The sequence below is a fragment of the Accipiter gentilis genome, chromosome 12 (genome assembly GCF_929443795.1).
Source record: "Accipiter gentilis chromosome 12, bAccGen1.1, whole genome shotgun sequence".
Lineage (NCBI taxonomy): Eukaryota > Metazoa > Chordata > Aves > Accipitriformes > Accipitridae > Astur > Astur gentilis.
In genome coordinates, this window is record NC_064891.1 from 12,030,323 (window position 1) to 12,045,982 (window position 15,660).

Genomic DNA, 15,660 nt, shown 5'->3' on the forward strand with positions numbered 1-15,660 from the left:
GAAAACGGGTTTGAGACCCGACTAAAGTAATTAGATACACAACTCATGATGAAATTAATGGCAGCTGCATGGTTGTAATCCACTAGTTGGGTTTGAAAATGCTGAATTCTGAAGGCAGAGAATTTCAGGCAGAAAACAGCCTGGCTTATTTTCATATTGTCACTTATCTACATTATGAAAGGATTCAGCAATTTCTGCAAATAGTTCATACAAAGCTATGACACAAAACCAGCACACTCTGACTTTGCCTTCAGGCAGAGTAAAACACTATATAAACAATTTGATCACTCTTTGAAATTTCATGAAGTACAGCAATCTATGCTTTTAAGGTTCTTAAACCAGTAGTTTAAAGGGTTTGGTTTTGTAGAAATACATACAGATACAGGTGTATTATGATAGTTAAATGGTTTATTTACTAGGAACTGCTTTCTATGTATGTTCCAATCTTTATAGTGGAAGAGATTCTGTGGGATAGATGTATACAGATACGTAATTAAATATATGCACATACTGTATAACTCTGTTCATTTTAAGTGAACCTTGGAAAAAATGCAACGTCACATCCATTTTTTTCAAGTCAAAGGTATGAATCCAGCTCTCCTTTATAGTAGTTATAAATTTATGTCATAATAAAGCTTTGCTGAACAGACAATATAGCAAAGAAATACTGGGATCCTAACGTAAATGATACATCACTACACTGTAATATCACCATAGTTGATTTGCTGTGTTGTCACCATGAATTACTACTCTCAACCATACTAGCAAGAATACACCTTTATATACATATACTTTATTCATATTTATATTAAATATGTATCTCATCAGCATAATAATTATATTTCAGTATCTCAAGCATTCATGGAATAGAATATACAAGGACTATGCAAATCCTGAAGCAAAGTTTCCTATTTATCAAAAAGTACCTAAAAACTTTTTCTGGGGGGTGTGTGTTGGGGAGGCAGGCTGCTGTCACTTTTCTGCCTAGCTATGACATACTACATACATATATTGTACTGTATATGCATATAAATACACATATGGAGCACTGCATAACAGTAGCCCTGGAATGCTTAATTATTGTTGAATTCCATACTTTTTTTGAAAATATGGAAAAAAAATCTGGAAATATTTTTGTAGAAAAATGTATTCCAATTCAGCTGCAATAATATATTATTGGTAGTCATTAGAGAAGTCTGAGATAGGATTTAATCAGTGACAAATAATTTAGGTTGGCAGAAATGCTGCAGACTATCAAAATACCTTATTGTACATTTTAAAAACAATTTACTATGAAAGTATTGTCAAACACTTTGAAACATTTGCTTCGTCTTTTGTTAGCTTCTGGTATAGTTTATCTACATGCAGAGACTGATAAAAGGTTGTTTTCACTGTCTTTCTGACCAGCTCTTACAAGGGGGAATTGATAATCTCCTGGGAAGAAGAATTTATTGCAGTTTCCAACTAGAATTTTCTGGATTACTGTGATAGAAGTAAACTCCCACACTTCAAAGTACAATCCCAAAAATCATTACTACAGATTAAAAACCCCACCTGTCTCTGTGCGGCCAGTTACAACTACTGCTAACCAATCTTAGATGGCTGACATTAATCTCCTAATCCTGTCTACCCAAAGAATAGTACTCTCTTTGTTTTACTCTTTTGGGGTTTGTCTAATGTGTATATTTTCTTGAATTGATTCTCAATTCAAAACAATTTTTATTAGTCATCTTCATTTACACAAAATATCAATGTTGCTTTTTTTACTAGTGCAAATTAATTGATTTCTTACTTTTCTGAACGTTAATGCCTTATATGGCAAATCCCTGTAGCATTCTCGGCTATTTTTGCTTTCAGTATTCTTTTCTCCTGTTCCTTTAAGACATTGTGATAAAGCAGTGTTAAGATTAACTAATGCTAAAAATGATTTTTAGAAGATGTTAACAGAAAACTTTCTTCAAAGTGGTCATAGCCATTTCATAATAGCACTGGTCTAAAGAATCAGTCATTGATAGTCACCAGAAGTGACTATCCTGCATTATTTTGATTCAGATTTTTATCTCTTGCAGTCACATTCTCTTCTACTCTTTCTGCCTGTGATTCAGTCTGTTGGTTATGATGAAGTTAAATTCAACTTCCAAATGAAGTTAAAACCAGCATATAAAAATGATCCTGTTTAGTTTCCATTTCTCTGTGTGCTTCTTGCAGCTTTCTATGGGAGCCATTCTTCCACAGCAGCCTGCCAGTTATGTTGTGACATTTCATCAATCTTCAAGCAGTTTCCATTATCATGGACAATTATGACACTTCTACCACAAAACTCCTAAGACCCCCATTGCCTAGTAATTCACAGGGTTTTTAAAAATTTCTCCAAATGTAAGATATTTGCTAAGACATTCTTCTAATATGAAAAAAAACCCTACTGGGTGCACAGATTCTGGGGCTTTTTCACTTCAAAGCCCAGTTACAGCTCCTCAAAGAGGTTAGCATAGTATATGCTGGGCTAGGCTCCCCAGAGTTAGTCCCAATCTTTCCTCTGAATCCCTGGAAAGAGAACAGGCAAAACTGCTCATTACTTTTATAGTATAACTCAGCAAGATTGGAAGAGAAAAAAAGGTGCGAAATGCAGTAGTCTTTTAAGATACTGGCCACAACATGATCACTAAACAACTATATACATCTATAAAGTAATAGGCTGTCAGGGACAGTTGAGTAACTGCGCTCGTACCTTCTTGTGGAACAGGGTAGCAAAAACTACCCTTGCAGATCTTTTTCCATCTCAGTCAGATGTAATAAAAGAAACATTCTATCTTCATATAACCTTGGCATATACATGGTCATGCTATATCTTGAAATGTGGAAAAATAATATAGCAGTGGCAAAACATAAGCCAAATTCATACAGTGTTTAGCAAAATGCAGTACTCCCCTATTGCTATGTCTTCTACGTGAACTTAAGCTTGTGGTTGTTAAATCACTATCTCAGTTCCGTTTGGCTTGATTGCTTTCTCCATTAATCAGATTCTTCTCTTGTTGTTCAGCTAAGGATTGCCATTTCTGCCTATTTTTTCTACAGCCATCCAGTAAAGGGTAGCACGCCTCTGACACGTGCGTTAGGGCCTGAAATAAATTAAGAACATGTAAAACAGATTACATTTAACAACAAAATAAGTGTTCTTAAAGATGACCATGAGAGAGACCCGAATGACTGAAAAACGAGGTCTATCTGTAATTGAAATTAAACTTGTATTTTGTACTTTAAGGAAGGCTTCCTGCTGCATATCAAACATGAACACAATTACCTGGCGCTAGTGCAGATTAGACTGAGCAGCAGTGTCCAGAGAGCACTTGATGTAGTAGCTACATCATGTGATGATGTAGCACATAGGTGCAGAAGGAACCACGATAAGTTTGTTGTATTATGCATAAGTGACCTCACCAGCGTTCCTAGTGAAGTACTATGCATGGACTTTGTTTGCAAGGCAGTCCTTTGAATGTATAGCAAGGTTGGTCACAAGGATGATCTTGGAATGGTAATCAGACACAGACCAGGTCATCCATGGGACCATATTCACTGATGGTGTATCAACTGATTCAGAGAAATTCTCCCAGAAATATTTGAATTCAAGACAGTTAGCACACAATAGATAAATTGCATTTGACACTTAGTGCCTTTTAGGAATAAGTGTGACTGAAGTCAATCAAGTATTTTTCCTGATGTGGCTGTGTTACTGTATCAGAGTGAAGGAAAACTTGATTCTGATACTTAAATACAGAACTGAAAAAAATAAATAAAAGAACAAGTCATAAGCATTTTTGTATGTTTTTCTTTCCTGACAGAAGTGATAAAAATGTATCCTCACACTATGACAGTCAGTCTTTACTTGCATAAAGGGTTCTGTTGGCTTTTGGAATGAAGTCACACTATTCAGAAGTGTAAAGTGGGAGTTTAATAGTTCAGACAGTGCAGGACAACAAGGTAGGGGAAAAAGTGTTTGAGCCCACTGATTCTATAACTGTTATGACTGACTGCAGAATACACAGAGAAGAATCCTGGCCCCTCTGCTGGTCACTATACAAAACAAAATTTTGAATTCTGAATTCTTTAAAACTCTTAAACAACACTTTTTATCAATGCACTACATGGATACCATTCTTTTCCTAGATAGCAAAGCCTTAGTTTTGTGACCTTCCCTGATGATCATAGCAGCTCACTGGAGCTGCTGGAATCTAGAATATAACCCAGGGATCTAACACCAAGTGCACAGAGCAGAGCAATTACCACTAGGTTTTAAAAAATTTTAACAAAATACATTAATCAGACAAACATACCATGAATGATAAATACTAAAATAATAATTTCTTCAACCAAATAATGAACCATATGTAATATATAACAAAAAAAATCTTTTTTTACTAAAGGACTAGTTTTGTATTTTATTTTTATTCTAATTTTAAATCTGCATCTATTAGAGGCTACAGTGAGCAGTTCTGGTTTTAGATACTTGCAGTTCTTTCTTAGGCACCCACCATACCTCATACAGCTGCAAACAAACAGCATCTATGAATCCAACCTGCATGCTGGGAATTTTATTCTTCTTCTCTCTATTCATTAGATCCTGCAGATAAGAAGTAAACAAGCTCTGTGTTTAAATGCATTAAATAAAAAATGCAATCAAAACCAAAGAGACAGGCTGGAATAAAAAGCAGCACCTTAAAAACACAGCAAGCTCAGGACAGCCGGGTATCAGTACGTGTTACAATGCAGGTAATCTGACTGCATGACTTGCCTTAGGGGATTGTCTTTGGACTGACAGAGCCCAAATAGCTAGATGAATAGACAAGCTTACTGGTTTTGGATAGGTTGCAAATAGGTACCAGTTTCAGAATGTATTTCCTAGACAATTTAGTAGTATGAAGTTAAAAGAAGTAACACTGTCTGTTCTGGCTCAGAGATAATGACGCACTGTTGGTGTTTGGGAACCACAGAAGAAAACTGACTACTAGAAGACAGGGAAGGAGTTGGTCCTATATTCTGGTCAGTGGGAGAAATTGTGGCTTTTGAAAGGAATGTGAAGTGCTCTTTGTAGAAGCCATTTTGAAAGAGGTGATTCTGCATGATTCTGCCACTTACTGTTGGTTCTATGTTGAGTTCCTTCCGCTCTTTATCTCCTTGATCAAAGAACTCAGTAGCTACAAGCTCAGCAATCTGTAAGAGATTTCACACATTGACAGCTCTAAAAAGTTTGCTTGCTACCTACAATCAAAACTGTTTCCTGTGTTTCCTCTCTCTCCTTAGGATATATAAAATTGGGAGCCCCCATAATGAGACTCTCCAGCTTAACAGCTAGCTTTTAGAATTCTTCATGCACACATCTGTGCACAAACAAAACACTTGCATGTGCTGAGATTTATTCTGACAAAGCAAAGAATAAAATGGCACATAGGCATCTTACCACTAGTAGCAGCTGGAATGAACAACACAGAAAAAGGTCAGCTGATACCAGTGTGTTGTGTCAATTGACTGCCTTGTAGTAACACAGGAATGTTGGAAAGAACAAAGATTCCTGATTTACCTTCGGATTACTGCTAACATGGTGACATAGCTAAATGCACAGATCTTGCCACAAAGACCTGAGAAAGTCTTCAATCCACATACAGCATTTTGAAGGATTGCTTCCTAAGGCTCTGTATTCCACCACTGCCTTTGCATAAGGACTGGATGGAGGAAGCAGAAGCCATTATGCAGACTTTGTATTTAGCACATCTTAAAATTAAGCACATACCCGTTGCTGAACTGGCCATGGTTTGGTTATGGCTGATAAATCACAAGCAGTCATCAGCATTGCTCTGTAGAAAAAACAGAAAGAAATCTATGAATAACTGTATTATGAAATGTATGTAGCCACCAAGTCAAGTGACTAGTAAAGTAGAATATAAAATTCAAGGAACACTAAAGTCAGAAAAACAAGTGAAATTAAAGCAAAGTTATAAACATATCCAGGGCTCGATAATGTGGTAGACAGAAGTGAGCAAATCTAGACTGGCTCATTTGGTGGATTCACATCAAATGAACTGTTTCATTCTATTTGCTACTGGACAGACAGCACTTTTATTTATTTCTTGCATTAGCAATGACTGCCATCTTTATTGACAGTATGAGGGTCAAGGACTGAAATCGGAATAGACATAGAGCATAAATTAGACTGGGTTTTAAAGACACTGAATTTGAAATATGGCATCCTTCCTTTCTGGGACAGCCTATGTAAGCCTGCTTTTCTGTAGCTGTGCATTACAATATATGTCTCCATTCTTAATCTTCTTTTTTCTTTACTGCCTGTATGGAATCAGCTTCAAAACAAACTGCCTGTCCTGAATCTTTAGTTATTGGTTTCAGCAATTCAATATTTAAATATAAAGTATCAAAAGCAAAAGAATATGGTACCGAGACAGGAACCCGACACTCTTTAGGAAGAACAGAAATGCTCATGTAACTCCACGTGCTGCTTAACAAAGTTTATTATACAGGTTGCAGACTTAGTAATTCAGACCCAGGGAGTCATTCAGTGACCTGTGTGCCAGTGCCAGTTTGTACAGGCCAAGAGCACACAGATCTGCTGGTTTTAATGAAGTTCACAGCAACATGGCATGGAAAATTTGGCACCTAATAATATTAACTGACTTCTTAATTATTCTGCTTTTACTTACAAAAATAGCTCCTTCTGTGTAGGATCTTCCCAATTAAATTGCTTCTTCCTTAGGAGTTCAAAAAATTCTCCTCTCCTCCTTTAAAAGAAGTTAAAATAAGGTTTTGCAGCATGCTGCCACAATCGAAACATCCAGCCAAACTTGCCTCTGACTTACTTTATGTATAGCGCTAGGTCTGTGGCAAGAATGGCTTGTTTTATCATTTTCAGTGTGGCCTTGTATTCTTCAATGGAAAGGCTGCTGAGAATCTGATTTCCCTTTACAAAAAACCAAAAACAGTGTTATCAGTAAAATGGGCAACAGCACACCAGTTTGCTAAAATTTCTCTTAGATACTAAATCATTATGAGTAGCTTGCTGATATCTGATGTCATTCTTTTACCCGGCTTCCTTTTGCAGATTCCCCAATTTAAAAATAAAAATTCCAGTCTTCTTGAGTAATGGCAGAAAGCTGCACAGCAAAAGCATCATAATGGACAATTACAAAATGAAACTGCAAGCAGAGCAACATCAAAGCCTTTAAGTCCATTTCATTCATCAAAATTAAATTTGCCACTAGCTATATCATGGCATTTCACTTTCCTTCCCCTCTGCCCCTGAATCAGAGGAACTATAGTAGATTCCAGTACCTGCCTATACACTTCATGTAAATGAAAGTATTTTCCTTTTATGAAGCAACATAAATAACAAGCTATTACATAGAAATACAAGCTCAGCAGCCCACTTAAACCAAAGCACTATGGAGCTGGTGATATGGCAACTTGCCTCCACTTTTTTCCATATTTTCCTGAATACAATTTCATTACAATACAAAGCATGCTGGAAGTACCATCCATACCTGTGATACAAAATAAGCAGTGAAAATATACTGCTTTGGAATGATTGTGCATGCTGAATAACTGGTCTTAGAATTAGTTAATAATATAAAAAAAGAAGAATGTTGTTTTATTTGCATATTTACTTAACTTAGGTTTGGCTTCACTTTGGAATGTCAACATTAGCAGTGTTTGGTTTGGTCTCATCAGGACTGCTTTGTGTATGTGTAGGCCGGAATGTTTTTTGACATGAGAGCAAGGACTGGGGTTTGTTTGGTGGTTCATAAGAGGTCATGAAAATGGCAACGCAGCCTTTTTTTTCCTTTGCGCCAAGGAAGCAGGTACTCTAAAGGGTATTAGCAAGGCTTCCCTTATCAGGCAACACTTAGAAAGGTTTGGTGGCACTCAGCAATGGAACTGTGATTTCAAAACCGCTGCATTTGCTTTCTTTACCCAAAAAGGAATAAAGATCACTTAGGAATGTATAAGGGTGGGAATCTATCCAAAAGCTAAAAATAAAAAGTAAAATAGGGAATAGTTTCCTTCAGCATACATGAGAATGTGGCACTCACTGGACTATTCAGGATCATAAGGCATTGATCAAAATGATGATGCTCCATGATTGAGTGGCAATACAGTTGAGCCAGTGGATGTTCGCTTCTGAGGAGTAAAAAGACCCATCAGATGGAGAAAGCAAATTAAACATACTGCTAATCCAGAAATAACTTCCCTTTTAATGTCCTCTTCTCATTATCAGCTTACTCCCCCCCACCCATTCTTGTTCTTAAACAGTTCCTTTCCCCTTTCTGTGTAACTGGCCAAACAAAATGAATACATTTTGAGGGATGCAGTGGGAGTGCAGATAAAAAGACCATGCTGTTACTTTGTCAGAGCACTTACAACTCTAGTTTTCTGTGTTCTGTTACCTGTAGAGACCAGCTGCACACAAGGAGTGAGAATGCAATACAAGGTTTTATAAAAAGTGAAAGTTCTTGTATAAAAGGGAAGGGCAACAGAAGGGTTCATCCACAAGCAAAATTTAAGTGACAGTTTTGGGGTTTGTAACATTTTATACACCAGCCTGGCATATTTAGTCAGCTCAGCTACTGAGCTTGTAAGTAATAATGCAGACCTAATCAGAAGCCCACTGATACCAATGGAAAAATCCCTGCTGACCTTAGTGAACTCTGGTGCAGGGCCCAAAATGTTGATCAAGTAATTTCCCAGTGTTAATTAACTGTATTGGTACTTCACTCATCTCCACTCTCTTCATGACCAAACTATTGCATTATCGCTACCTACACTTTCCCCAGGGTAAAATCCAAAAGGGAAACATGTTGGTTGTACTGCAGGCAGTGAAAAACAGCATGAAACCAACTCTGCGGATGCAGAATTTAAAGCTATCTTAGTCTAGAAAATAGAATTTACTGTTTGAGTAGCTTGAGACAAAATACAGAAACTCCTCCTCTCTGAGGATTTCCAATTTCCCCGTGTTCCTCATTGCATAATGTGGTTCTTAGCTTTTGCTACTGTTTCTTCATTTTCAGCCCCTGGTCCCACATCGCTTATATCATCTCTTCAACTAAATCAGGATTCTTTTGGAAGCCTGTTTTGCTGCTGATCCTGAATCTATTACTCTAATTATAATCTGACCTACAAATGTTTAATCATGTAAGAAATTCTTTTTTAGCATATAGTTCCATGGGACTTTTTCTATGGTTAAGGATCATTCACATGAATTCGTGGTTGCAGGATTGGGTCCCTATGTAAGTGAGTGGACACAGAGACTCAAATAAAAGTCATAAGAGGAGACTCCGGGGATTTAAGAAGCACAAAAGTGTGGAGAGAAAGATGGAAAGACAAACAAAAATGCGGAAAGGGAGATTAAAGGATGCAAGCCCCTGAGGATTATGGGCTGGCTGCCCAGCACCTCCTCTGAGATCACTGCAAAAGGAGTATAGAGCACATACGCTTGCGTGTTTCTGTAAGGAAACAAACTGTAGGATGGTGCCAACACATGCTGGGTGAAATTCCCATTGAATTAAGTGGGACGCATACTGTGTCCCCTAAAGTTCATCCTGACTGAAGAGAGAAATATGTGAGAAATATCTTAGGTTATCTTCCCAAGTACTGCACCAAACTCGAGCTTGCTCAGTACTTACAGACCCTGGCTGTCTGGGAAGACACAAGTGCTGGAAATAAACTCAGGTCCTACTTCTGTAGTACATAGCATTTCTGTTAAACCACGATGCCAGGCCAAAGGACACCATTGCTTTCTGAACACAGTGGTTTGGTTATGCAGTTTTCATACTCTGTGCTTGCCTGCTTTACATGTGGGTTTGGAAGAAAAAGAAAATAAAACCCCTGCATATCTACCAAGAGACCTTTAAGCAGTTCATTTCCTGTAATTTCTACTACCGGGACCATATTAATTTTTGAAACCCTGTTGCTCAGAGAAAAGAATCATAATCTAAATATCCACTCTCCATGCTTCCAAGGAAGAAACAAAAGGGATCCGTTCCTGGAAAAAAATAAGTCTTCATTTAGATTTAAATGAGGGACTTAAAACCAAAATTCATGGAACTTTCTATTGAAAAAGAATTATTAAGCTGTAATCATCTCTGCTTTACAGCATGTGTGAATGTTAGATTTTGCTGTCTGACACTTTCCCAGGACATTTTTGAGAGGAGATGACGCATCTCCAGATGTCTTCCAGGAAATTTATTTTTAAATAAATAAAGTGAAAAATAGCTAACCGGTTCCAATCACTGCAAGGCTACAGTTACTGCTGGAATCCCCTATTAGGGAACTAGGAAAAGGTTACTCTCTCAGTTTTGTGGGGTTTTGGCACTTGTTTGTGTTTTGCTTTACACATAAGTCTTAGTGTTATTCTGAATGTATATCTGAAAGGCAGGAATTCTGCTTCAGCTTACTTATTTTCTGCCTTTTGATATTCTCTGCCTCCAACAAACTTTTCCTCCCCTAGTGTCTTTCTTTACATACAGCGAGAACAGCAGACCACTTCTTCCAGAGGTAGCTTCAAAACCACTCTCCAACGCTGCCAGAAAAAGATACAAGTATACATTTCTGGGTATCTTTTCCCCATCTCTGGTCAGATCAGGACACATTGCCATATCACAGTAATCACATTATACCATGTTTTAAGTCAAGCTATTTATTTAATCGAAGAATCATACACTGTTGTTTGAAGTGAATACTAAATTCACTGAAAAACACATTTGGGGCAGATCTGAAACTATTAATAAATTTTAAAAACCCAAGCAGTTTTAGTTAAAAATTAAAATATGGATAAAATTGTAGAAGATTTTTGAAGTTATTTTTTTACAACTTCAAAGCGAAATATTTTGTTTAGTAAAAATACTTTGTTTCAAGGTTTTAAAACAAATTTTGGCTTTTTGCATTGTAAAGGTTTTTCTGTAATTCCAGAATTGATCAAAGTTAAAGAGTACAGATAACCCCAAATCAATGCAAAACAGTCATACATTTTTAATGTGACTTTAAATATGCATCTTATCCAAACCAACTTAGAATTCAGGAAAAACACGGCTACATCATGAGTTAAACAGAGTTCAAAATGGTAGGGAGACACCTTTGTATCAGATGGCTGCAGATCTCGGCTCTGTGCTGGCCCAGACTAGGTGGGGGACAGCTGGTTGGGCAGGGAGCAATCTGAAAAGCTGCACATTTCCTACACACTGTCCCTTAGAAGCTGGGACCTTTTGCTGTCACTGTATGGGAAATGGGGGATGGGACATCTGGAACAGAAGCAGGAAGACGCTGCCCCTGCACAGTCTACAAAGAGTTCACTTCATCTGCTATCGCATTTAGTCAACAACTGAGATTGTGCCTCTTTGCTTTGGACTCTTGAATGTTTCTGGCTGTTCTTGCACTTACTGCTTTGTAAAAACCTGCTCCTTTTCACAGCCTCACATCATCAAATCAAGTAGGTTGTACTTCATTTAGCTCTGTGATTTTGGTATTCATTTGTTTTTATTTAACTTCTCTCAGACTTGCTTACCTTTGTATGTAAGAGTTGTTCACTCCCCTGTGATCCAAATCATGGCTTAGAGTTGCTATCAGCAGAGCCAGTGTTTCTAAGTCAGTCAGTTTGCTCTATATGTAAAGAGTAATACAAGAAGTGAGTTAGCTTTATGACGGGGATTTATTTTGCACAATGTGTTGTATATCTGCTCTCTTGTCTTTACCCACATAGCAGATACAGTTCAAGCCCAAGGAGGACACAGTCATAAAATGGTATGCTGAGAATATCTCTGAAGTTGTGGTGCACAGTAGTAATCATTCTCCTTAGGCCTCAATGCAGTTTTCAGAGGGAACATCATTTAGCTCTATATATGCTGATGAGAAGACTGACACAGAAGAGGAAGTGACTTGGATAATGTCACCTGGCAGCAAAGACAGAGCATGGGGAATTTTTTTAAATTCTGGCCCCATGACTTTTAGCTCAGCTCCTCTATTACCTCAAGGGAGTTAGGCTACATTCCCTAAATAGGTATAAAAATAAATTAATTGTACAAATGTCGTTGGAATAATCAGAAGGAAAAAATGTCATGCTTTTCATTGATCACTGGGCTAATAAATTAACGTAAGTTTAAAACCCATGGAAAACAAAATCAACCAATATCTGAGTCTTTAATAATGAGTTTATTCTGGAGTTCCAACAAGGATTAGAGAAAAGGTTACAGTTTCTCTTTTATGACTATTTCATATCGTTAATATTTTTCAGTAGAATTGGGTAGAAAATTTATTTAAATCTGTCCAGTGAGAACCAGGCTTGACAAAGCTACAGTATTCATGCAGCATTTCGTAATGGGACAAGAATAGCAGGCACAACAGTCAGGACAGGAATTTGAAGAACAGCTTGTGACAGCACTGCCACTGGGGGCTGTACCCTCTGTAAAATCAAATCCAAATTTTCTTGAAGTAGTTACAACTTCTGTAGATTTGCATCTGTTTTCTAGATAATGAAACCTGTCCTTAGTCTAGTCAAAAGACAAATCAGTTTGGGAATGAGTGATTTTAATGTTTCTCCTAGGAAGATGTCCCCCAATGCTTGCTTTTCCCCTCAAACTAGAGAAAATTAAGACACTTATGCTCAGTGCCATTCTGACTCCAGAATCTAGGGCATGAAAATCAATGTGGAGTGAATCCAACATAGTTAGGAATAAAACAACTTATGGAAATTGCAGTGGAGACTGAAAAGACTCCAAAAACAGCAAGCAAGCTATCAGGATCATCAGATTGCTAGACCGCACACAGAGCAAAACTACCATGTCCATTTCAGTATAGAAAGAATATGAAAGCCCTTGCCTTTGTCTGTTCCAGCACCTTTTGCCCTTTTTTTTAGTAAGACAAAGTTTGCAGAGGAAGGGAATGCCTCTTCATTATCAGTACTGGGTTTTGGTCTACAAATAGGATTTATTTATTCCCTCAGAAGTGCTTACTGTAAAATTGTATAAACCAACTAATAACAATTATCTGTAATCAAACTGGAGAAACAAATTAATTCAGAATGAACAGAAACATTTTGTTTCTTCAAGAATATAAAACAAAAAAACCTAGAAACATATTTTGGGAAAATCTTAAATCAGTATCTTTCTTATTTTGGGGATCATCTAGCCCTTCAGCATTTATAATAAAAAGTGATTAGGTTGTTTTTTTAATTATTATGTGTCTTTTAAGTGGAAGCTTGAAACATTGTTCAAAAGCAGTGAAATAAGCATTTAAATCTTTATTTCCAAAAAATGTTCTGTTGTTTGTCTAAAGCTGTACTCAGCTCTGTGTTTGAACTTAAAAAAATTCCTGTTGAATTCCTGTTGAATATTATAAGGAAACATCCTGAAATAGGGCCAGTCCTTTTCTTCTCCACTTTTTTGACTTGCTTGTAGCATAAGCATTAACTTTAAAAAATGACATAATCATGTACGTGCCTTATTTGAGATATTCCCATTGGGAACATCCACCTGATCATTTCCAGAGGATTTAACTGAAACTGGGTGCATAACAACATGCCAACAATTTCACAAACCATGCCCTTGAAGTCAGAAGTCTTCAGCAGAAATATTTTGATTTCACTGGCAATACCATGGAGTGATGAACATTTTATTGACATGACAATCAGAACTATGCATCATGATAGTTTGTTTAGCCAGAAGATTCTTAATGTAGAAACAGCAAAATGTACCTGAATTTTACCAGATTTTAAAGCAGCAAACATGCACTGCGCTGTATTAAAGGCATGTCTCCAATTGTGATAAGCAACATTTTTCCGATAATTTTTCTTTACACTTAAAATCCATCTGCAGAGAACCTTTAAGAAACAGCATCACATAGTTAACTGTAAATGTATTAGAAATCTGTTCTTTTTATGAAAACAAATCCTGCTCTAGTCCCGCTTGAAAACTGTCTCTCTTTTAGAAATAAATTTCCTTTTAACTCAATTAAGTTCAAATATAACATACTTGTAACTGTGAACATAGATAAGAATATGCTTACAGCCACTAGTTGAGCCTCTCAATGAATATGTAATACTTGTGGGTTTGGGTTTTTATTACTAATGGCCAAATGTTACTGTCACATCCACTGCTTTTAATTCAGAAACTGACTTATGTTGAGCTAACTGGGAGAAAAAAAATCATTGTTTGTAACGACATATTTGATAGAGATTTTTTTTTTTTTTTTTAATTAGAGGGTCCTCTTAAGAGCTTTTTTGATAATGAGCATGTAGCTTTTCCCTTGTATCAGCTTGTCAAAAACCAAGCAGAATTGGACTTTGGAAAGCAAATAAGTATGATAGAAAGACAGCAATTACTATATTGCTGGGTAGGTTTTTTTATGCAGGAAGAAAGTATGTCCTAGATGTTTTACACAACAGTATTACAAGTTGTGAGGTTATACTTTACTTCTAAGAAAGTGAAAGGTATGAAGGTCAGATAGTAATTTGATGTGTACTAGAACAGATCCTTTGGTTTAAATGGATACAGCATACTGCTCTATGTTAAACGCTGGCTGAGAATCTAGGCCTTGGTTTGTTCAAGAAAATTTTTAGTGTTCCTAGTGAAAGATGTTGTACTGACAGAAATTAAAATCTCGTATCATTCACCCGCATAAACAATTCCACACAGACAAAAGCAGCAGTACTCTCTGCCTTTCCACTGGTAAAAAAGGAGTGCTAGGCTACTGCCAGTTTTCTTTAGCTCTAGTATGGAAAGTTGAAGGTGTAACTTTAAAGCTGTCACTGTTCTCTTGCTTCTACTGAGATGTGTAATTAGGTGTCTATTGTCATGGTGTTATTTTGGTTTTGCAAATCCATTACAATTGCTCCACTAGGAACTAGAAGCCACCCATTACTGGCCTGCCTGACTCCCTCTCTTCTGCTGGGATATATCCCTTAAGGAAGTACAAGTTCTTGGCCTTACTACAAAGGTGACACTAAGTACTGGGATAGTCAAGTGATCAGACTAGGTAATACAGTACTCCTTTTGGCCCTTAAACACTGCTAATCTAAATTGGTCTATAAACTGGTGATCTACAAAATAAATACCTGTTTTCTTTTACTAATTTGTTTGCCTATGAAGTCCTCCAAATTGATCTTGCATTTTGATACTGAACTTTGGAAGTTATGTTGAAAAATATATAAAGCAAAAATAAAGAACTTTAAAATGAAGGTTTTTACAAATAGAAATTGTGTGTATCGGCTGGAAGAGGCCTAAGAGATTATCTAGTCTATGTCCAGGGCCAGGAGCAAAATAAGAATACCTGTTTAGATCACCCCTGACAGATGCATATCTACAACTAGATCTATTGGTAAAAACTGTCAGGGAAATTTCCGCAGCCCACATAAGTAATCTGTTTCAGTCTTCACTCTCTATAAAATTCCCCCTGATCACCAATCTAATCTTTTGTGGGGCAAAGACTAGGCTAATTACTTTTACTACCTTATATAGACATAGAGAACAATATTACTCTCCTCCTCTTTGTAACAGTCTTTCACTTACTGAAAAGTTACTATAATCTCCCTTCTCAATATTCTGTTTTCTGGAGAAAACCAGCTTAATTCATTCAATCTTTGCTCAATCTCCTAATTTTTTATTTTTATTT

At 36.8% G+C, this 15,660-nt stretch overlaps 1 protein-coding gene across 4 annotated transcripts in view; it reads right to left on the reverse strand.

The window, feature by feature from the left end:
• Positions 1 to 1,529: 1,529 nt before the first annotated feature.
• PDE5A (phosphodiesterase 5A) overlaps positions 1,530 to 15,660 on the reverse strand; it is a 63,795-nt gene continuing 49,664 nt past the window's right edge. For all 4 annotated transcript variants that reach the window (XM_049814780.1, XM_049814779.1, XM_049814782.1 and 1 more), the window contains exons 13-21: positions 13,745 to 13,870; positions 11,561 to 11,655; positions 8,094 to 8,181; positions 6,864 to 6,964; positions 6,708 to 6,785; positions 5,786 to 5,849; positions 5,134 to 5,208; positions 4,535 to 4,618; positions 1,530 to 3,119 (exon numbers count right to left, since the gene is read on the reverse strand). In XM_049814780.1, coding sequence (XP_049670737.1) covers positions 2,982 to 3,119; positions 4,535 to 4,618; positions 5,134 to 5,208; positions 5,786 to 5,849; positions 6,708 to 6,785; positions 6,864 to 6,964; positions 8,094 to 8,181; positions 11,561 to 11,655; positions 13,745 to 13,870 — 849 coding nt within the window. In that variant the 3' untranslated portion in view covers positions 1,530 to 2,981. The remainder of the gene's footprint in view (positions 3,120 to 4,534; positions 4,619 to 5,133; positions 5,209 to 5,785; positions 5,850 to 6,707; positions 6,786 to 6,863; positions 6,965 to 8,093; positions 8,182 to 11,560; positions 11,656 to 13,744; positions 13,871 to 15,660) is intronic.